General features: G+C 44.3%; 1 protein-coding gene across 5 annotated transcripts in view; it reads right to left on the reverse strand.

Moving 5' to 3' along the window:
• The window catches only part of CASC4 (cancer susceptibility 4), a 227,730-nt gene that overhangs the window by 163,150 nt on the left and 40,801 nt on the right, over positions 1-23,779 (reverse strand). For all 5 annotated transcript variants that reach the window (XM_030189831.1, XM_030189829.1, XM_030189830.1 and 2 more), the window contains exon 2: positions 4,227-4,281. In XM_030189831.1, coding sequence (XP_030045691.1) covers positions 4,227-4,281 — 55 coding nt within the window. The remainder of the gene's footprint in view (positions 1-4,226; positions 4,282-23,779) is intronic.

The raw sequence follows: 23,779 nt of genomic DNA on the forward strand, positions 1-23,779 counted from the left end.
TCTTGAGAGCGGAGGTTACGGGTAGGGACGTAAGGGGAGATGAGGGTAAGAGAGGTAAGGAGGGGCTGCAGATCGAGTGCATTTGTAGGTGAGTAGGAAAAGCTTGAACTGTATTCGGTATCTGATCGGAAGCCAGTGAAGTGACTTGAGGAGAGGAAAGATTCTGGAAACTCCTCCTCGACAAAGGAGGGCAAGAAAATAGGTTGGTTTAAGTGAAACGCTGAAACCACCTTAGGCAAGAAGGAAGGCACGGTCCGAACCGTGACCCCGGACTCTGAAAACTGCAGAAAAGGGTCTCTACAGGACTGCGCCTGGAGCTCTGACACCCGTCTCGCCGAAGTAATGGCCACTAACAAAACGGCCTTCAGTGTCAAATCTTTCTCTGAAGCACGCCAAAGCGGTTCAAAGGGAGCACCCTGAAGGGCCTTTAGCACTAGCCCCAGGTTCCAAGCTGGACAAGGTGTACGCACGGGAGGACGGAGCCGAAGCACCCCTCTAAGAAACCGTGCCACATCCGGATGAGCAGCTAAAGACATGCCTTCAACCCTGCCACGCAGGGAGGCCAACGCTGCCACTTGCACCCGCAGGGAATTATAGGCCAAGCCTTTTTGTACACCATCCTGCAAAAAGTCCAGAATCGGCGAGACAGGAGCCCGCAGGGGTGTGGTCTCTCTGGAAGCACACCAGACTTCAAACTGGCGCCAAATCCTGGCATAAGCCACGGAAGTGGAACGCTTGCGGGCTTGCAGGAGAGTGGTAATTACTTTATTGGAATAGCCTCTGCCTCTCAATCGCCAGGCCATAAGACCAAATCGGCCGGCGTCCTCCATGGTCACCGGACCCTGTGACAACAGGTTGGGAACCAGAGATAACTGAAGGGGATCCTCTACGAGCATCTGTCGGAGGCCTCCTGGGCCAATCCGGGGCGACGAGAACCACTTCTCCTGGATGCAGCCGAATCTGCAGGAGCACTCGCTCTATCAAGGGCCCCGGAGGGAACACATACAGTAGGCCCGGAGGCCAGGGTTGAGCCAAGGCATCCAACCCCGGCGCGCGAGGATCTCTCCGTCTGTTGAAGAAGCACGGGACTTTGGCATTGGTGCTTGTCGCCATTAGATCCATCACGGGCTTCCCCACTTGGCACATATCTGCAGAAACACTTCGTCTGCAAGTTCCCACTCCGCTGGATCGATCTGATGCCTGCTTAGATAATTGGCTTGCACGTTGCTCTGACCTGCAATGTGAGCTGCCGACAGAAACTGTAGATGCAGCTCGGCCCAGTGGCAAATTTGTTCGGCCTGCGCGGCTAGAGCTCTGCACTGAGTGCCGCCTTGTCGATTTATATAGGCCACTGCTGTCGTGTTGTCCAACATCACTCTGATAGCCAATCCTTCCAGGGTCACTTGAAAGGCCAGAAGCGCCTGAAACACCGCTTTCAACTCTAGGCGGTTGATGGACCACTCCGACTCCTCGGGTGTCCATAGACCCTGGGCATGCTTCCCCTTGCAATGTGCACCCCAGCCTTTCAGACTGGCATCTGTCACCACTAGGCACCAATCGGGGAGCGCCAGCGGCATTCCTCGCCGCAGCATGCTGTCTGAGAGCCACCACTCTATGCTGAGTCAGGCCGCAGGGAGCCAAGAGAGTCTGCATTGGTAATCCTGAGATACTGGAGACCATCTTTGGAGTACAGCATACTGTAGAGATCTCAGGTGCGCTCTCGCCCAGGGCACCAGTTCAATGGTGGCCATCATCGATCCAAGCAGCTGGACAATGTCCCAAGCTCGCGGGCGGGGCATCCTCAGGAGCAGACGGACCTGATTCTGAAGCTTGCACCGCCTTTGCTCGGGTAGGTACACATACCCCGAGGCTGTGTCGAACCTGGCCCCCAAATATTCTAGAGACTGCGAGGGGGTCAGGTGACTTTTGGCCAAATTGACGACCCAGCCCAGAGATTGAAGTACTGAGACCACTCTGGCTGTTACATGCTGACTCTCTGCAGCAGAGTTTGCTCGAATGAGCCAGTCGTCCGCCTCGCCTCCTTAAACCGACCTCTAGCCGAACCACCTCGACTAGCCGCCTTAGGCCGTAACTCCGGCAACCGTGAGACCTTGGTATCCCCAAGACCACTCATCAGTTTATCCAAGTCCTCTCCAAACAACATAGAACCTTTGAAAGGTAGAGAACACAACTTTGCTTTAGAGGCTGCATCTGCCACCCAGCCCCTAAGCCAAAGAGCCAGATGAGCCGTCACCGGCAGAGCCATATTCTTAGCCGAAGCCCTTAGCAAATCATAAAGGGTGTCTGCCAAAAATGAAGACCTCATCTCCAATTTGGCCAGGTCCTGAACCAAACCAGTCCTATCTAACGCAGACTCATCCAAGAGCTTCTCCAATCAACGGAAACAAGCTCTGGCTACCAAGCCCCCACACACAGAAGCTTGCAAGGCCAAAGCCGACAAATCAAAGCTGCGCTTCAGAAAGGACTCTAGCTTCCTATCCTGAGGATCCCGTAAGGCTGTACCGCCATCCACCGGAATGGCCGTAGCCTTAATAATCGCCGTAATCACCGCATCCACAGCAGGGCCAAATCTTCCGGAGGCAAGGGATACAGCCACGCCATAGCCCTAGACACCTTACAAGCAGCCTCCGGCACAGACCATTCCTGAAAAACCATGTCCCTAATGTCTGAATTCATGGGAAAGGAACGGGATGCTCTCCGAATCCCCTTAACCAAGGGATCTACCTGGGGTCCCTCCGCAGAGGGAGTGGCCGCCAGAGCAAACTTCAAAGTAGAGATCACCTGATCAATGAGCTCTAACAACTCCTCCTTATGAAAAATGCGAACCACTGAAGAATCTTCCCCAAGCCTTAGCCCATCCTGATCCTCAGACACATCTAAGAGATCCTCCTCTCCTGGGTCACTCCAAACGTCCGACCCAGGCAGAGAAAGTATCTCCATAGGCTCCGAAATATCCACCCGTGGGCGCTTAACTCCCACTGAGCTAGCAGCCTCCGGGGAACGAACGGCCTGAGAGGGGCCAGCTCTCCAGGCATTATACAGAGACCAAACAAACTCAGGGGGGAAGCCAGACCCCCCCCCCCCCCGACGCTGCTGAAGCCCCAACAACACTTCCCGCAGTCTCCGCGACGGACCCCCCTCGCTCTCGAGGCAGCAGGTCCATCGCATGATCCGCGGCTAAACCAGGCGTGCTGCCTGCCACACACGGGTCCCCTGGCGCCGGTACAGAATGCGCAGCCAAAAGGGCCGTGCTTCCCGCCAAAAACGGCTCCGTTGAGGCCGACCCGGGACGTGCAGCCAAAATGGCCGCGGTTCCCGCTAAAACCGGCCCCACCGTTGCCGGCCCAGAATGTGCGGTCAAATCGCCGCCCAACACCTTTGCTGACTCAGGGGAAAACAAGGAGGCAAGAGCGCTGACAACGTAGGCTCCCCACAAAATTTACATTGGCCACCTTTCACTTCAACGCCGCGCTTCGCGTAAAACCGACAGCTTGCCGGCTTAGACCTAATGGCCGCGAACACAATAAAAACAAAGTTGCTTTGTGCTCTGACAGACTAATAGGCAAAACCGCCTAAAGCAAGAACGCCCTTGAAGACGTTTTATCTCTGGACTGCCACAAGAACGGCCAAAATTGCCGCCTTTTAAAAACGTTTTTTTTTTTTTTTTTTAAACCTCGTTGCTGATGCCTAAACGCCTAAAGGGTCCAGAACGAGGTCTGTAGCCGAGATCAAGCAGTCCTCCAGAGGATGAGCATAGGGGGAGGGACCCGGCCACCCGGGTGTGACACCCCACAGGGAATAAGAAGCCCCTTAGGACTTACACCCTGTAATAGAGATCCAAGTGTGGGTTCTCTAACATTTACAACCCAACCTAGAAACCCCAAACGGGCCTACCAGACTGAGTACACTGCACAGGCTGCACACATCTACCCTCTGCTGAGACTGAGAAAATACTGGTTAGTAGACGGTCTGCAAAGACTACTTGTATAAGAAGTTTTAGTGTTCTCAGTCTCCTTTTGCTGGTAGGAGTGCATAATCCAAGAGTCTTGAATGGTCTGGAGGATTGCTGAGGAACTTGTATATCTATCTATCTATATCTATATATATATATTTCTTCTTCAACAGAATGCACCTTTGAAATATGGGAATAATTAGAAACTCGTGAGAGAAAAACCTCTAACCTCTGTATCACACATAGTACTTACCTTTTAAACGTTGTATCCCTGTAATTTGTTGCGACACATTGTTCTGCAGCTTGATCTAAAAATAATAAAATGGAGATCATGCATGATTTTACACCCTCAGACTATCCCATAACCAAACACTTACTCCCTACATCAACAATAGTTAATATTCAGCATTTAAAATGTATTAATTTAAGAAAGGATTGCCTCTAGTTATTGCTTATGCCCATTTACAGACAAAAGGCGTTGATGATCTTGCCTGCTCCTCAGAGTGCTGGGCAGACTTCTACGGTTTGTGCCCTGAAAACGGCAGATACAAATCAAGGTAAGGTATACACAAAAGGTAGCACATGTGAGTTTAACTTGTTGAGCAGACTGGATGGACCGTGTAGGTTTTTTTCTGCCATCATCTACTATGTTACTATCCCCCTTTCCTCTCCCCCCCTTACACAGGTAGGGCAATTGCCCAACAATTCTCTACCCAAAGCTTCCAACCTGGTCACCTTTTGCTCAATATATAGGTTGGCTCCAGATGCCCAGCAGGTTGCAGAATGTTCCTTAGGTGGATCAGTCAGGTGCTCTGCTTGCATGACTGATCAGGAACACTCTGTTACATGCTGCACATCTGGAGCCATCTCCATTCAGGTTGTATAATTGCCATGTATTTGCTGTGTAGTGCTAGTGGGTAAGATAGGTGGATGGACTAGAAGCCTACCTTAGGGATTTATGTGCACTGCTCTGACCTATTTTCAAGATAAGATCATCTTTGGCATTACTCTTGCCTTTTCGTTTTGTTCTTGCTGCTATATAAATAAATAAGCAATTTTTATAACCTCTTTGGGTGTTGTGTCAGTACTTGTTAGTATTTGGGCTTTAGGCTTCAGCCCTATAGATAAAGGGAATGTAGTTACTTTCCAGACAGTTCACTATCTAATACCAAAGGGTTACAGTTTCCTATTTTTCCACAGTTTAAACTGAAAATAACATTCCCAATTACACCCAAATAATGTGATATTATTTACATAATAATTGATCAAAGTGAGGTTCAGATCCAAGATGGCCGCCTGAACCAGTTGTGTGTCTCCATGCTCTACAATTATTCGCAATGCCCAAGAGTTGAGGAAAATCGGCGGCCATAGCTCCCCCAGACCGACGTACCTTGGCGATAAATGGCCCCATCGATGTTTTTCTGCGGGGACCCCAGGTTCCGAACGGGTCGGTGAGCGGCGGATTGGCGGCGTCCGGGAGGAATGGAGAGCCTGAGACACTGCCCCTGCTGGACATGACACTCAGCCCCGACCAACGAGCTCCGCCCCCGCAGCCCCAGAGCGATCGCTCTCCAGTGATGGCGTCTTCCCCGAGGCAGCCTGTTAGTGCTGTGAGCGAGAGGACGGGAGCTGGTGATCTGGTCCTTGAGAGCGGAGGAGCAGAGGGTGTGAATCCCCCTCTAACCGCACTAGAGACTTCAACTTTGCCTGCGGGAGGAACGACAGCTTCTACTAGTTCAGGAGCGGAGGAAATTCAATCTGAAAATACACGAGGTCAAGGTACCTTAACTTTTCTTGATGAGAAACCCACAGATAATACCTTAGAAAGCCTTTGGGCTTTAATTGCGAAATTGGGTAAAGTGTTGTGTTCACAAATACAGTGCACTGAAACTCGGGTTAAACAACTTGAAGAAACTGCTGTGGTAGCAGAGTCAGAAAGGAAGGATATGACTCTTAAGGCTAACTCCCTAGCTGAAAAACGTGAGAAAGTACAAGATCTCCAAATACTTTCTATTAAAGATGTAACCAATATGAGGAGAAAAATTGAAAATTTGGAGAATACTCAAGAGGTCAAATAACTTAAGATTACTTAATTTACAGAGGACAGTAACTACTACTCCAAGGGAAATGTTAAATAGGTACTTAAAAGAAATACTAGGATTTTCGGATGATACTTTTCCTCCTATTGTACAATCTTATTATTTGCCATTTAAAACATCGGATGCTTCAGCACAGCAATCCGATCATTCCTTGGACGTCTCTACAATATTAGAAACCCCAACAGTGGACTTGGTGACTTCTTAAACTTGTTAGTTACATTAGCTTTATCATTGGATAAAGTATTAATCATGAAAAAATTAATCAGAAATAGAGACAAAGATTTTCTGGGCTTCAAAGTACGTATATTTCCTAATGTGTGCAAAGACACCCAAAAAAGACGCAGACAATTTCTTTTGTTAAAGCAGGGGGTTCTCCAAATGGGAGCGACGTTTCTTTTACATTATCCTTGTAAGTGTATTATTTGTTATCAGTCGGTTAAGTATGTTTTTTTTTATTCTATGCAGCTCTCTGAATTTATATTAGCTAGAAGTTCTCATCGGTAAATAGCTCGGAATGTAAAAGAGGATCCATAAAAAACCGGTTTAAATTTCTTATTAAATTGATTTGGTAGTAAATTCTCCAAATATGTTAATCTTGGATCTTAAATGTGGACTGGAAGTACTAGTCAAATGATATAATGTGTCTTAATTTCTTTGTTAGGCATTAAGTACTTTTTCTGTATCAAGTGTAATACTTGTGGATATTGAAATAAACAAACATATATGATAAATAAAAAAAAAAAAAAAAAAAAAAAATAATTGATCAAAGTCTTACGTAATAATACTATTAATGCCTCCATGCCGCCATGTTTGAACCTTCCCCTGCGGCACCCCTTCTAAGACCCGGTGGCTCTCTGTTCCCCATGCCTAAAAGACACTCTGTTGGAGGGAAGATTGTAGTTCCGTCTTCTTCGCGCAGGATGCCCCCAGGCATGATTGTCTCTGGTTATGCCTACCCCTCCCCCACATCCTTTACTTATTATTTCTCAGAGGATCAATCTGGCATAGTAGAAAGTTAGCTTCTCTGCCTTCCCCTTTCTGGCTTTCCCATTCTCACCCTCCTATGGGGAACACAAAGGCTCACACTCTGACCAGGAACAACAGACAACCCCACAGCGTCCCACCCTTTGTCATTCTTTCAGCTAAGAGCACGGGGAGGAATACAGGATGAAACTGAAAGAAGCCAAGAGAGAGATACGTCTGGCGAAAGCGCAAGCGGAAGAACAAATGGCTAGAAATGTAAGGAGGGGTGACACAAATTTCTTCAGGTATATTAGTGAAAGGAAGAGAGTGTGTATCAACAACTTGAAAAGCTAAAGGTGGACAAAGCCATGGGACCGGACGGGATGCACACCAGGATACTGAGGGAGCTCAGAGAGGTTTTGGCAGGTCCTCTTAAAGATTTGTTTAATGTATCCTTGCAGACGGGAGAGGTTCTGAAGGATTGGAGAACGGATGTGGTCCCTCTTCACAAAAGTGGTGATAGGGAAGAAGCTGGAAACTACAGGCCGGTAAGCCTCACTTCGGTTATTGGAAAAGTAATGGAAGCGATGCTGAAGGAAAGGATAGTGAATTTCCTGGAAGCCAATAAGTTGCAAGATCCGAGACAACATGGTCTTATCAAAGGGAAATCATGCCAAACGAATCTCATTGAATTCTTTGATTGGGTGACAGGAGAATTGAATCAGGGACGAGCTATGGACGTAATCTACTTAGATTTCAGCAAAGTTTTTGACACGGTTCCCCACAGGAGGCTCTTAAATAAACTGGATGGGCTGAAGATAGGACCAGACGTGGTGAACTGGATTAGGAACTGGTTGACGGACAGACGCCAGAGGGTGGTGGTGAATGGAATTCGCTCGGAGGGAAAGGTGAGTAGTGGAGTGCCTCAGGGATCCTAACGGGGGCCGATTCTGTTCAATATATTTGTGAGTGACATTGCCGAAGAGTTAGAAGGCAAAGTTTGCCTATTTGCGGATGATACTAAGATCTGTAACAGATTGGACACCCAGAAGGGAGTGGAAAACATGAAGAAGGATCTGAGGAAGCTAGAAGAATGGTCTAAGTTTTGGCAATTAAAATTCAATGCGAAGAAATGCAAAGTGATGCACTTAGGGAATAGAAATCCACGGGAGACGTATGTGTTAGGCGGGGAGAGTCTGATAGATACGGATGGGGAGAGGGATCTTGGGGTGATAGTATCTGAAGATTTGAAGGCGAAGAAACAGTCTGACGAGGCGGTGACCTTAGCTAGAAGGTTGTTAGGCTGTATAGAGAGAGGTGTGACCAGCAGAAGAAAGGGGGTGTTGATGCCCCTGTATAAGTCGTTGGTGAGGCCCCACCTGGAGTATTGTGTTCAGTTTTGGAGGCCGTATCTTGTTAAGGATGTAAAAAGAATTGAAGCAGTGCAAAGAAAAGCTACGAGAATGGTATGGGATTTGCGTTACAAGACGTATTAGGAGAGACTTGATGAACTAAACATGTATACTCTGGAGGAAAGGAGAAACAGGGGTGATATGATACAGACGTTCAAATATTTGAAAGGTATTAAAACCACAAACGAACCTTTTCCGGAGATGCGAAGGCGGTAAAACGATGAGGACATGAAATGAGATTGAAGGGGGGGCAGACTCAAGAAAAATGTCAGGAAGTATTTTTTCATGGAGAGAGTAGTGGATGCTTGGAATGCCCTCCCGCGGGAGGTGGTGGAATGAAAACGGTAACGGAATTCAAACATGCGTGGGATAAGCATAAAGGAATCCTGTGCAGAAGGAATGGTTCCTCAGAAGCTTAGTCAAGATCGGGTGGCAGAGCCGGAGGTGGGAGGCAGGGATAGTGCTGGGCAGACTTCTACAGTCTGTGCCAGAGCCGGTGGCGGGACTGGTGGTTGGGAGGCGGGGATAGTGCTGGGCAGACTTATACAGTCTGTGCTAGAGCCGGTGGCGGGAGGTGGGGCTGGTGGTTGGGAGGCGAGGATAGTGCTGGGCAGACTTATACAGTCTGTGCCAGAGCCGGTGGTTGGGAGGCGGGGCTGGTGGTTGGGAGGCGGGGGTAGTGCTGGGCAGACTTATACGGTCTGTGCCCTGAAGAGCACAGGTACAAATCAAAGTAGGGTATACACAAAAAGTAGCACATATGAGTTATCTTTTGGGCAGACTGGATGGACCGTGCAGGTCTTTTTCTGCCGTCATCTATTATGTTACTATGTTTGCTGTCCGTTTCCTTATGGTTTCTCTCCTTGCTTACTGCTGAGGTTTCCCTTACAGATTTCTGAGGGATTTGTAGGGCCATAACCACCCTGGTTCCATCCTCACTAGTCTGCTGTGACGCTCCTTCAGTGTCACACAACCTATTATTATAACAGGTTTAGTTAAGGTGTACAAACCCCTAAGCAAATGTCTCTCATGTATTATACAGATTTCCTGTAAAAAAAAAGGAGGACGGAAGACCAAACGATAGCCGGCATGGTTAAAAAGTGAGGTGAAGAAAGCTATTAGAGCTAAAAGTGGAGTGGAGGAGTAGCCTAGTTGTTAGTGCAGTGGACTTTGATCCTAGGGAACTGAGTTCAATTCCCACTGCAGCTCTGTATGACTCTGGGCAAGTCACCTAACCCTCCATTGCCCCTGGTACAAAATAAGTACCTGAATATATGTAAACCGCTTTGAATGTAGTTGCAAAAACCTCAGAAAGGTGGTATATCAAGTCCAATTTCCCTAAAAGAAAACCCTTCAGAAAATGGAAGAAGGAACCGACTGAAAATAAAAAGAAACAGCATAAGGAATGTCAAGTCAAATGCAAAGCGCTGATAAGGAAGGCTAAGAGGGACAACAGATGGACCAAGCAGGGACTCTGATGCAGAACACAAAGAGGTATAATAATCATGAAGAAAATGTGCAATGTCTGGTAGGTGGCTCACTCGTGCACCATATGGGGCAATCAAGTAATGAATAACGCAATGCCAGCCCAGGACTTTGTAACTTTTGCAACAACTTGCCTGACTTATTGCCAAACCTATGACATGCAAAGCAGTGGTGTTGAAAAAGTTGCTTTTTGGTTCGTTCGTGAATAAAAGAGTTCAATGCTGCAAGGGCCGACACTGAATCCCAAGTCGAGGGAGGAGGGCACAACAAGATAGGCACGCTTCCCCACCTTATACTTGTGCTCCAAGTGAATTATTCCCTGGGTGATTCTCCTCACACGAGCACACATGTATGAGATATTATCACCCCCTTAAGACTACCTTTGACGTTTTCCAATACAATTGGGGCTCAGACTCATGACATGCATTAGCTTCTGCAAAAAAAAAAAGACCATTTCTGACACAACTAACCTTTGACAGTGAGTGTCATCAACCAATACGAGGGAAACCTCCACTGACTATGGCGGAGCCGTGACGATCCTAAATCTATATCCACCCAAATTAAGGTATGGTCAGAAACCTCCATGGGACCAATCACAGCATGTGTGATCTGTGGTAAAAGGATAGCATCTGTAAGAATGTAATCCAGCCGAGACCATGTGCCATGAGCGCGTTGAAAGGCGAGTATAGTCATGTGCATTAGGACTGGCAAGACGCCAAGGGTCTACTAAATGTAATGCTTTACAAAGATAAGGCAGGCCTCTTCCCCTACCCACTGCCATGCCCGCATTGAGGAGGAGCAGTCCTGATGACCATCCATGACTTGATTAAAATCTCCCAAGATAATCCAAGGGGCTGTAGAGTGCTGAACACCTAAGTGTACCAAATGTTGAAAAAAGGAATGACCATAGACATTAGGCCCATAGATGTTAAGTTAAAAACATCTATGGCTCATAATATTCAAATGCAAAAGACAACATTTTTTGTAGATTTTATAGGAGAGGTGATGCCAGACACATTCCAAGAGATTAATCTTGGGACTGTAAAATTAGCCATGATCCAAATACTAGGGCACAATATAAAGCAAGAATCTTGAAACCCAAATGACTCCTGGGTGCCCAGCCCTCACCAGGGGTCTATTCTCCTTTGTAAGTCCCAAAAACAAATGAGACAAAATCCAGCAGAACCAAACCTTCATATGGATCAAAAACACTTCCAATCAGTATTAACAACCACACAACAAGCCACCAAAACTGAATCCCCCCCCTGCCAATCCCAAACCCTACAAACCCCCTCCCCCCTTTCGTCACCCACCCCCTCCCTAGTCAACTAAACTTGACCCCCCACATTGCTAAGCAAAGGGTCAAAGGATCACATAACAATGCATTGGGTAGATCCCCCCCTCTGTTTGAAAGGAAAATAAATAAAAAATAAAGAACATTAAGGGATGACAATTATTTAAACATGGCTAGCAGGAATATGCTATATTCAATGTCTACAAGTACTCTCGTGCCAGCTGAACTAGACCCCCCACACTACTTGGCAAAAGATCAAAGGAACACATGAAATTGCATTGGGAAGATCCCCCTCTCAGTTAAAAACAAAACAAAACATTTTTAAAAAAATAATATTTAATTAGTATTAAGGGATAACAATTGTTCAAACAATCACTAACAGGAATGTTACACTCAGCTTCTACAAACACTCTCATGGCAAATGTCTCATGTCACCTTTCTCAATCACTGGACATAGTTCTGGTGGATTTTAATATACGTGGTCTGCCAAACCAGCGCTCCACTCTGAGAGACACAAGAATTCCAGTGGACAGCTGGAAGAAATTTTCAAAGTTACCTAAAATGCTCCTCCATCATGGGACATAACTAAGACTGACTTGAGTCCACCCCATCAGCCAGTCGGACACAAGTTTGTGAGTAAACCAACCTATTGTTATTTTTTAGTTAGCATTTAAGATCACATCAAACCCTTTTGTGAGCTGACCCCCCTTGAAATTAGGGTGGGGAATGTGGGAGCAAAAGGCACTATATATGTGGCATTATATGCACAGTTATATACTATTTCATTATATGGCATCTTAAGGTGGGGATAGTGCTGGGCAGACTTATACGGTCTGTGCCATGAAAAGACAGGTACAAATCAAGGTAAGGTATACACAAAAATGTGGCACATTTCTTGGGCAGGCTGGATGGACGTTTTCTGGCGTCATCTACTATGTTACTATGTTTTAAGTGAGAACCTGGCCTCATTAAAAACATCCTGATACATGTTGGAATAAAGCCTTTCACACAGGCTACAGGCCTTGAGTCAGAGGAGCCAATGACTTCAGAATTCTTCTTGCCAGCTGGACTGACGCAGTGGCTGGAAGAACTGCAAGTTATTAAAACAATGGCTCACAGTCAGTGTAATCCTGCAGCATGACGCAAGTGGGACAGTATTGTGGCTTTTCAAGTCATAACATCTGAAACAGACCTGCAGTTTCTGCATAAAGAGTCTGTAAACTTAGGCACAAGGCTGCTTGTTTTCCATCTGTTCTCAAATGCAGACCCTGACCTGTCTGTCTGAATGATCCACCTGAGGAACACTGCCACCTGCTGGACATCTGGAGCCATCTCCATCCACGTTGTATAGTTGCCATGTAATTGCTATGTGAGTAAGATATGTGGCTGGACTAAAAGTCTACCTTAGGGATTTATGTGCATTCGCTCCGAGCTATTTTCAAGGTAAGACTATCTTTGTCATTTCTCTTGCCTTTTCATTTTGTTGTTGCTGCTATGTAAATAAATAAGAAATGTATTCTTATAATATCTTTGGGTACTGTGTCAGTACTTGTTAGCATTCGGGCTTTAGGGGATTCGGATCTATAGATAAAGGGAATATCTAATACCAAAGGGTTATGGTTTCCTATTTTTCCAATGTTTAAACTGAGAGTCACATTCCCAATACCCAAAAAGTGTAATCTGTGTATGCCCCACAGAATAAGCATCATGAAACAGGAAGGTTAGAAAAGAAATTCACCCTTTCTGCAGATGACAAAAAGTACTACAACAGAGCAGACACAGTGGAGAAAGTTAACAAAATAAGAAGTTATCTACAAAAATTACAGGTATGGTCAAATGATTGGCAGTTAGCATTTGATGTAAGGAAGAGCACAGTAATGCATTTGGGGGAACAAAAACCCAAAAGAATTGTATACAACTGGAGGGGAAAGGTTGATGAGCCCAGACCAGGAAAGAAACCTACAGGTGTTAAGTGCCCAAAGATCTCAAGGTGACAGCAACAATGTGACAAGGCAGTAGCTAAGCCAGAAGGCACTACAGAATCCACTTTAAGATATTACTGCTCACTCACAAGGCTTTGTTTTTTTTTGTTTTTTTAACTAGCCTTTCTAACCATTCAATCTCAATGCATTCGACTAGACCTGCCAGGTCACATGAAAATGTTTGCCATCTACTTGCTGTTTCAAAATCCCATAAAGAAGCTCACTCTTCTCCAGTATCTGCAAATAGAAATCTTTGGGGTTCAGTTGCAAACAGTACAGTACAAAAATGAACCTAGTTTCTGTTTTTTTTCTATTAATGACCATGCTCTGTTTGTACACACAAAAACCTACTGAATTCCCGGAACAAACATGAATATATGTGAAAAGTAATTCACTCATTCATCAAACAACATTGAAAAATGCAGATAAGAGGAAAAAGCCTCAACAAGCTCCAACATTAAATGCCTATAACAACAACGGGAGCTAAATTGTCATCAATGGCTGAAAAAACCTCCTATAATGCATATCAATTCAAGTCAGTTCAGTTCTTATAATGACAAAAATGCACCCAACACTTAGCTGGATATATTGTGATGCATTCCATTCGATACCCACGAACAACAATGACCAGTGTTTTGTCTTGCCACTTCAGGGTAAGTGGATTTAATCAAAAACTCCAAAGCCATGGCGCCATGGGTCCATTTGTAGGTGCCACGGGTTTGGAGTTCTTGATTCAATCCACCTACTCAATCCACTCAGTAATTTATATATTCGATATTTATCTCCCCTCAGCTGTCTCTCTTCTCCATGCTTAAGAGACCTAGCTGCTTTAGCCTTTCCTCACAGGGAGTTCATCCCATCCCCTTTATCGTTTTTGTTGCCCTTCTATGTACCTTTCCTAATTCCAATATATCTTTTTGAGATGCAGTGACCAGAACTGCACATAGTATTCGAGGTGCAGATGCACCATGGAGCGATAAAGGCATTATGTCTTCATTTTTGTTTTCCACTCCTTTCCTAATAATATCTAACATTCTATTTGCTTTCTTAGCCACTGCTGCACATTGAGCAGAGAGTTTCAATGTATCATCAGTGATGACACTAGATCTTTTTCTTGGGCAGTGAATCCTAATGTGGAACTCTGTATCGCTTAACTATGGCTGGGTTCCTCTTTCCCACATGCAACCAACTTTGCACTTGCTCACATTAAATGTCATCTACATTTGGATGCTAGTTTCCCAGTCTCGTAAGGTCCTCTTGTAATTTTTCCAATCTTCTTGCGATTTAACAACTTTGTGAATAACTTGCTGCCATCCAGAAAATGTAACTACCTCACTAGTTATTCCTATCTCTAGATCACCTTATAAATATGTTAAAAAAGAGTGGTCCCCTGCACAAACCCCAGAGGTACCCCCACTCTATTCCCTTCTCCATTAAGAATAATGGCCATTTACCCCTACTCCTCCGTTTTCTATCTTTTAACCACTTTTTTAATCCACAATAGCATATTGCCTCCTATCTCATGTCTTTCTAATTTTCTCAGAAGTCTTTCATGAGGTACTTTGTCAAATGTCTATTGAAAATCCAGACACACAATATTAACCGGATCACCTTTATCCACATGCTTATTCATCTCTTCAAAGAAATGTAGTACCATACTGTACTTGTTTATAGCCCATCTGAATTTACATAAGAATCAAAGCGGGTCAAAATTAATAAAACAAATTTAAAACATGTCAAAAATCATTCTAAACATTTGTTAAACAGATACATTTTCAATGATTTTCGGAACAAATAATCCGTACAGATACTGGGATAGTGTTCTATCTAAACTGTGGGAAACAAAATCAAAAAGAAGATCTGAAAGAAGATAAGGATAATTGTACATGGGCATAATCCATAAATAATCTTAAAAACAATGCATAAGTACATAAGTAATGCCACACTGGGAAAAGACCAAGGGTCCATCGAGCCCAGCATCCTGTACACAACAGCGGCCAATCCAGGCCAAGGGCATCTGGTGAGCTTCCCAATACGTTACAAACATTCTATACATGTTATTCCTGGAATTGTGAATTTTTCCCAAGTCCATTTATTAGTGGTTTATGGACTTGTCCCTTTAGGTAAACCATCTAACCCCCTTTTTAAACTCTGCTAAGCTAACCGCCTTCACCCACGTTCTCCGGCAACAAATTCCTGAGTTTAATTATCGTTGGGTTGAAGAAACATTTTCTCCGATTTGTTTTACATTTACTACACTGTAGTTCCATCGCATGCCCCCTAGTCCTAGTATTTTTGGAAAGTGTAAACAGACGCTTCACATCCACCTGTTCCACTCCACTCATTATTTTATATACCTCTAGCATGTCTCCCCTCAGCCGTCTCTTCTCCAAGCTGAAAAGCCCTAGCCTCCTTAGTCTTTCTTCATAGGGAAGTCGTCCCATCCCCGCTATCATTTTAGTCGCCCTTCGCTGTACCTTTTCCAATTCTACTATATCTTCCTTGAGATGTGGCGACCAGAATTGAACACAATACTCAAGGTGCGGACGCACCATGGAGCGATACAACGGCATTATAACATCCTCACATCTGTTTTCCATACCTTTCCTAATAATCGTTTTTGTTGCCCTTCTATGTACCTTTTCTAATTCCAATATATCTTTATGGTTTTTTCCTATCCTATGAAAGTGTGTCCAGCGAATCGCTCCTGGACCGCTTTCACATGTCTGACAGTTGACCAGGTTTCCAAAACACTTTCTAAGTTCGCCAATAAGCATTGTGGCCTCAATACTTGCCCTATTTGCTCAAAACTGCTCCTCACTGCTTCCTAGAGGAATTTACATCCTATTTAAACTTCATGCTTGGCAATGGGCTCTTCCCCTCAGAATACGGACATATCCTCCTAACGCCTATTCCTAAGAACCCAAAACTCAAAGCGGATGTCGTTTCTAACTATCGCCCGGTGGCGTCCATTCCTTTATTGGTCAAAACAATGGAGAGTCTTGTCCGTTTCACAACTAATGGCTATTTGACTAACTTTGATATCCACACCTACTCTCAATCTGGATTTCGTCCACAATTTAGTACTGAAACAGTTCTTGTACCATCATGTCCAATTTCAAGAGAGAAATTTCTTTGGGTCGGAAAATATTATTGTTAACAGTTTGACATGTTTAGTGCATTTGACATGGTGGACCATGAGCTTCTGACCTTCTTTATGGACACTTTTGGAATTGGTGGCAATGTGCTTCACTGGTTCAAGGGTTTTCTGGCATCCCGTACGTACCGAGTTAAAGCCAATGCAACTATTTCTGCACCTTGGGAATCACATTGTGGAGTACCCCAAGGATCTCCTCTCTCTCCCACTCTCTTCAACCTGATGCTGACCCCTCTGGTGGAAGCGCTTGCAAAACAGGATCTTCACCCATTTATTTATGCAGACGATGTAACCATCTACATCCCTTTTAACTCTGCTTTGACAGAAATCCATGAGAAGATCGAAGCCAGCTTTTCCATCTTAACCTCTTGGGCAAATGTATTTCAATTCAAGATCAATGAAGAAAAAACTCATTGTCTTCTGCTTTCGTCCCAGCACAATAAAGTCATTTCCCAACACTCTCAATGTCAATGCCTTAAGCTTCCCATCCTGAATAGCCTGAAAATCCTTGGGGCAAGCTATGACAACCACCTGATAATGGACAATCACGTGAAGGTTGTCGTGAAGAGAATGTTTTTTTACTATGTGGTGGTTAAAGACATTAGAACTTGCCTGCCTAGAGACCTTTCCCGTACTCTTGTTCACTGGCTCGTCCTTTCTCACTTGGACTACTGCAGTGGGATATACACTGGCTGCCAAGACTACTTACTAAAAAAGCTCCAGACAGCCCAGAACACGGCTGCCAGACTAATTCTAGGCAAATCGCGCTTTGCCCATGCACAGCCATTGCGTCTCACTCTGCACTGGCTCCCTGTCAAAGATCACATCAAGTTCAAGATCTGTTCTTTAACGCATAAGATCATATTTGGCGAGGGCCCGGAGTACATGTTCAACCTGGTTGATCTACCCCCAAGGAATGCTCTGTCGTCATCGCGCAACTTCTTCTGTCTTCACTATCCCAGTAGTAGGAAAGTTAGATACAAGCGTATGTTTGCTTCGTCTTTCCCGTTTACCAGTGCAAAATCTTGGAACGACCTGCCGAAGCAATTAAAGGGGATACCCGACCATCATCTCTTCAAAAAGTTCCTAAAGACGTTCCTATTTTCAAAAGCCTACTCCCTGCCGAGCCCGGCCATTTGACTCTCCTGCTGATGGTTGGCGGGAGGCTCTGATCCACTGGCCCCTGCCGAACATTTTTACCCCCCCCCCCACCTATGTTTTCTCTATTCTGCCATCTTATGTTTTATCTTTCTTATTGTATTATTTCATGCACTATTGTAAGCCACATTGTGCCTGTACTTGTGGGAAAATGTGGGATATAAATGCGCTAAAATAAATAAATAATACCCAACATTCTATTCGCTTTCCTAGTCGCAGCAGCACACTGAGCAGAAGGTTTCAGTGTATTATCGACGATGACACCCAGATCCCTTTCTTGGTCCATAACTCCTAACGTGGAACCTTGCATGACGTAGCTATAATTTGGGTTCTTTTTTCCCACATGCATCACCTTGCACTTGCTCACATTAAACGTCATCTGCCATTTAGCCGCTCAGTCTCCCAGTCTCGTAAGGTCCTTCTGTAATTTTTCACAATCCTGTCGCGAGTTAACGACTTTGAATAACTTTGTGTCATCAGCAAATTTAATTACCTCGCTAGTTACTCCCATCTCTAAATCATTTATAAGGTGCTGCGTATGCCTTGTAGTGCTATAGAAATGCTAAATAGTAGTAGTAGTAAAAAGCAGCAGTCCTAGCACAGACCCCTGAGGAACCCCACTAACTACCCTTCTCCATTGTGAAAACTGCCCATTTAACCCTACTCTCTGTTTCCTATCCTTCAACCAGTTTTTAATCCACAATAGGACATGCAACTCTGAATTCAATACATGCAACAACCGGCAGCCAATGCAAGTCAATCAACAATGGTGTGACATGATCATACTTTTTTACAACATAAATCAGTTTTGCTGCCGTGCTTTGCATTAAATGCAGCCTTTTCCGTAATTTACTTTGTGTTCCTGAACACAGTACACTATAATAATCCAGATAGGACAAAATTATCACCTGAACTAACACTTGATAATTTTCAGGAAAGAATAGTTTTCTAATAGCTCTTAACTGAGGGTCCTTAAAATAAATCTTTTTGGTCAAACTTCTCACTTGGCTTTCTATTATTAACGGATAATCCAATATAATTCCCAAGACCCTACTGAAGGTATCAAATTTTAATGGTTTCCTAGTTGATAAAATATTATTAGGAGCTTCAGATGGATTCAAAGTAAAATATAACAATATTGCTTTAGTTGTATTTAATTTCAATAAAAGTGTGGCCTTGAATTGAAAATGATCTCCCAGGATCGCAAACCAGAGAAATTTCCTGTGAGGAGGTCAAATTGGGATATGAAAATAAGGCTCCTCGAGATCCAATGAGGTGAGAAATGCACCTGGCTGGACAGAGGCTATGACAGAACAAAGAGTCTCCATACGGAACTGCAGCACTCTGAGAGACTTCCTAACACCTCTGAGATCCAGAATTGGGCGAAGAGTCTTCTTTCTTTGGGACGATAAAATAGATGGAATATTGACCCGTGCCTCTCTTTGCCGGAGGAAGGGCTGAATGGCCCCCAGTCACCTTAAAGAGGCTAAGATAATTAGCACTGCCTGACTCTTTACAGAGCTGCAGCAAAGAGACAGTATGAAAAAATCTGCCAGTGGCTTTGAAAATTCTAATTTGTAGCCACAGAGAATGATATTGAGGACCCATTGGTATGCAGTAATGGTGATCCACTCTTTGTGAAAGCAGAAAAGACGCCCACCTATATCTATATATAAGGAGTGAACATCGACCCTGTCATGGCAAGGGCTGCGAAGAGGGAGAGGTTCTTGAGGAAGCGGAAAAGGGCTTCTTGTCTCCTCGAAAGACTGCGTATGAAGAACGAGATTTTTGAGCGGAAGCACTACCCTTCCCTTGTCTATACCTCTGCAGTTCTCGAAAACGAGACTTGCCACCTGGAGATGAGGTTGAGGATTGTCCTCAGATAGCAGCTGTACCTTGAAATCTCCCAGGTCTTTAACAATCTTCTCCAAATCCGCACCAAAGAGTAGTTTCTCCCAAAAGGGCAACTTCACCAGATGAGATTTGGATGCTACATCAGTGGCTTAAGGCCTCAACCATAGCCAGTGTCGTGCCGAAATTGCCAAAGCCATATCCCTACCAGACCCAAAGATTATTATACAGCATCTGAGAAATAGGACAATCCCGCCTCTAGGGTAGGGAGAAAGTCTGGAGGCGACTCCAACATGGACAATTGTTGAAGCCACAATAAAGAAGCCCTGGCCTTCACAACAGGGATAGTGGTACATTTAGTAACGACTGTAATAAGGTCATCCACCTTAGGCAGAGCAAATTGCTCTAAATCAGACAGCAGAAGGGGATATAACTTGGACACAGCGCAAGCCACCTGGAGGTTAGAATCAGGAGTCTCCCACTGGGCTGCAGTAAGCTCCTGCATAGCCTTATAAATATGGAAAGATACAGGAGGTCATTTAGTATCTGACATAATAGATGGCGAAGGACCAGAGGACTGAGAAGTAAGGGAAGAAATATTTAAAGCCTCCACAGATATTGTGATCAACAGAGGCAAATCTGCTCTCAAAAACAGCCTAGCTACAGTAGGATCATCATCCCCGTCTGCCTCTGAAATGTCCAAGTCAGGGCCATCCGCAGAACTAGGACAGTTGGAATACACAGATAAAACCTCCTCTGAGTCCCAAGGAGGAACACTCTCCAAATTCTGCAAAAAACAGAAAGCTTTTGTTTCTTAGGAAGCTGCTCCTCGAAAGCAACATGAGGGGAAGAAGCAGAGGCAGCTTGAGCTGACTTTAATAAAAAGGCTTGATGTAATAAAAGAACTAAATCAGGTTAAAACATCCCAGGACACAATAGCAGGCGAGGAACCCAATGGCAAAATGGCCGCTGAAGCCTCACGGAACACAGGAGCCATTAGTGCTGAGCCGCCAAAATCGCCATCGGAGCAGGGCTGGATCGAACTTCTGCAGACGTGTCCACATAAGTAAAGCAAAGTGTGCAGGAACCAGTGAGCCGAGAGATTACCCCAATAGTGCACACAAGACTAAAAGGCTCAGACATAGAGAATAATAAATATACTCTCAGACAACAGCCTGTCTCATGACCTCCAAGGCACTGAAGCTCCACAATCTTCCCACAGCACATGTGCTCTCGAAAAGAACCGCAGTGGTTGCTCCCCACCCCCCACCCCAGATAGAGGCAGGAGAAAAAGTGAAGGGAAGACTGAGATAAAAGAGGTAGAAAGTACTACTACTGCTAATCATTTCTATAGCACTACTAGACATACACAGCACTGTACACATTATGTGAAGGTACTTTCTCTGTCCCTAATGGGTTCACAGTACCTGGAGCAACAGATGGTTAAGTGACTTGCCCAGTGTCACAAGGAGCTGCAGTGAGAATTGAACCCAATTCCCTCAGTCCGCTGCACTAACCCCATTAGGTTCTGTGGGAGCAGGGAGGGACTGGGACCACTAGGATTACACCCGAGGCAAAGGACATTCTCAACTGAACCTGCAAGCAGGACAGGAGGCCACACAGAAGTTACGATAGAACACAGAAGCTGCTATCCCGCCTGCTGAAGACAGAGAATACTGGCTTGGCTGCTAAATGCATGAGCTTATGATGCACAACTCATTAGAGTTCTCTATCTACACCTGCTGGCGGATGGTCACAACACATTTGTCTGGAATGATCCTTGGGATGTAATGGAATTGTTGGTCATTTTTATGTAATACCTGTTGATTTCCTTCCTTTCAATTTGTTTTCCATTATAACATATAACTGTTAACTACTCTGACACCCTAGGATAAAAAGTTGCTATAGCAAATGCATGAACTATCCTAATCTAAAACTAGATAAGAAAGTGACCAGAATGGTAAGTCGTCTCCATCAGATGACAAATGAGAAGAGACTGGAGGTCCTGTAACAGTACATGACAGCAAATAAAGACCTGTATGGTCCATCCAGTCTGGCCAATTTGGTGGCCATAGTTGCACCTACTGCTCCTTGCAGGTTACATCCATCTATGCCAGGTTTAAAGTGTGAAGGACATTTGTTTGATTCCATCTTCTTTCAATATAGGGATCATCTGTCTTTATCCCAGTGTTTCTGAATTCTGTCATTGTTATTATCCCCACCCCCTTGACTGGGAGAATATTCCAGGTATCCAAGACCCTCTCTCCATGAAAAAGTATAGTATCTGATGTTACTCCTAAATCTTCCAATCTGCAAACTCAACTTGTAATTTCTAATTCTAACATTTTCCCCTTTCTGAAGATTACCTTGTATATTAATACCTTCCAAGTATTTAAATATCTGTATCATATAGCGACACAAAAAATGAAAGCAAATAAAGACCATATAACCCATCCAGTCTGCCCATCCACACCATCTACAATCTGTTCCTCTCCCTTAGAGATCCTATGAACTTGAAGACTATCTGATTACAAGAAAGCTTGAGACATCTCTACCACCTCCAGTGGGATGCTGTGCCACAAATTCACCACCCTTTCTGTGAACAAGTATTTCCTTAGCTTTCTCCTGTGTCTGTCCCCCTTATACCTTATCCTATGCCCCCTCATTCCAGAGCTTCCTTTCAGATGAAAGACTCGCCTTCTGTGCATTTATGCCACAAAGGTATTTAAACATCTCTATCCTATCTCCCTTCTCCTGCCTTTCTTCCAAAGTAAACATATTGAGATGTTTAAGTCTGTCCACATATGCTTTATGATGAAGACCACTGACTATTTTAGAAGCCGCCCTCTGGACCAACTCTATCCTACAGATATCCTATTGAAGGTGCAGTCTCCAGATCTGTACACAGTACTATAAATGAGGTCTCACCAGAGACTTAAACGGAAGTATTATCACCTCCTTTTTCATGCTGGCCATTCCTCGTCCTATAAAACCAAAGCATCCTTCTAGTTTTTGCCATCATCTTTTCTTTTTGGCCACCTTAAAATCATCACATACAATCACACCCTATATACCTTCCTCTTTCATGCATGACCCTGCATGTTTTAGAATTAAACTTTAGCTGACAAATTTTGGACCATTCTTCACACTTCGTTAGGTCCCTCTTCATGAGTCTACCATATTGCAGATTTTGGTATCATCCGCAAACAGACAACCCTTACCAGACAGCAAACAGCAATATCATATACAAAAATGTTAAAAAAAAAAAAAAAAAGCTGGCCCAAGTTATCTCCCCTGTCCCCTTTCCTCTACGGTATACATGTCCAGGTCTTCCAGTCTCTTCTTATATGTTTCTGGCATAAACCCCATACCATGTTTGTCATCTTCCTCTGAACTGCTTCAAGTCTTTTTACGTCCTTAGCGAGATACAGCCTCCAGAACTGAACACAGTACTCCAAGTGGGGCCTCACCAACGAACTGCATACCCTACAGGAAAGGAGGGACAGAAGGGATATGATAGTCTTTTAAATACTTGACCACAAGCCTTTTCCAAATAAGTAGAAGCTCAAGAAGTAGACAACATGACATGAAGCTATAATCTTAAACCTATGTCTTAGAATTCATCATATCTTTCTCATGACTGTCTTGCACAATACTCCATATACTCGAGCCTGCTATTGAGAGGTGTCAGCCACATGTCCTCCTCTATGGATCTATCATAGTGAACAGACAGCCAGGTTTCTTCGATTTTAGCAGCAATAATGGCTGAGGCCATAACACACATTTTCAAAGGCATGAACATCAGTAATCACATTATCAAGAAAACGAAGTCCACCTTAAACCCCCCCCCCCCCCAAAAAAAAAATAATAATATTAAAGAGGAAGGAGCACCTTCCTTTATAAGAATGGTTCTTCAGCTTGAATAAGAGGAGATGAGAGGATACAATAGAAGTTTATAAAATAAGTACATAAGTGTTGACATACTAGGACAGACCAAAGGACCCTCAAGTCCAGTATCCTGTTTCCAACAGTGGCCAATCCAGGTCACAAATACCTACTAAGATCCCAAAAGAGTAAAACAGATTTTATACTTATTATCCTAGAACTAATCAGGGGATTTTCCCAAGTCCAAGTTTTCCCAAGTTTATTTTGAGATTGATATATCGCCCTGGGAAATACTATATAAGCGGTTCACAATGTAATAAAATTTAGAAGGAAAAGAACTAATGACAGGAAAGAGATACAAAAAGGAGGAAAGAGGAGGGAAACACTTAACTTCAGGGGATGGGAAATTGAGGTCATTAAACTACTGGTGTCGACTGATGATCCCAGAGGGCACGAAGAGGAGACCTAGTACAAGGAGAATGGAATGATGTTAACACAAATTTAGATGGAAAAGGCATCC

Source organism: Microcaecilia unicolor, chromosome 1 (assembly GCF_901765095.1).
Source record: "Microcaecilia unicolor chromosome 1, aMicUni1.1, whole genome shotgun sequence".
NCBI classification, from domain to species: domain Eukaryota; kingdom Metazoa; phylum Chordata; class Amphibia; order Gymnophiona; family Siphonopidae; genus Microcaecilia; species Microcaecilia unicolor.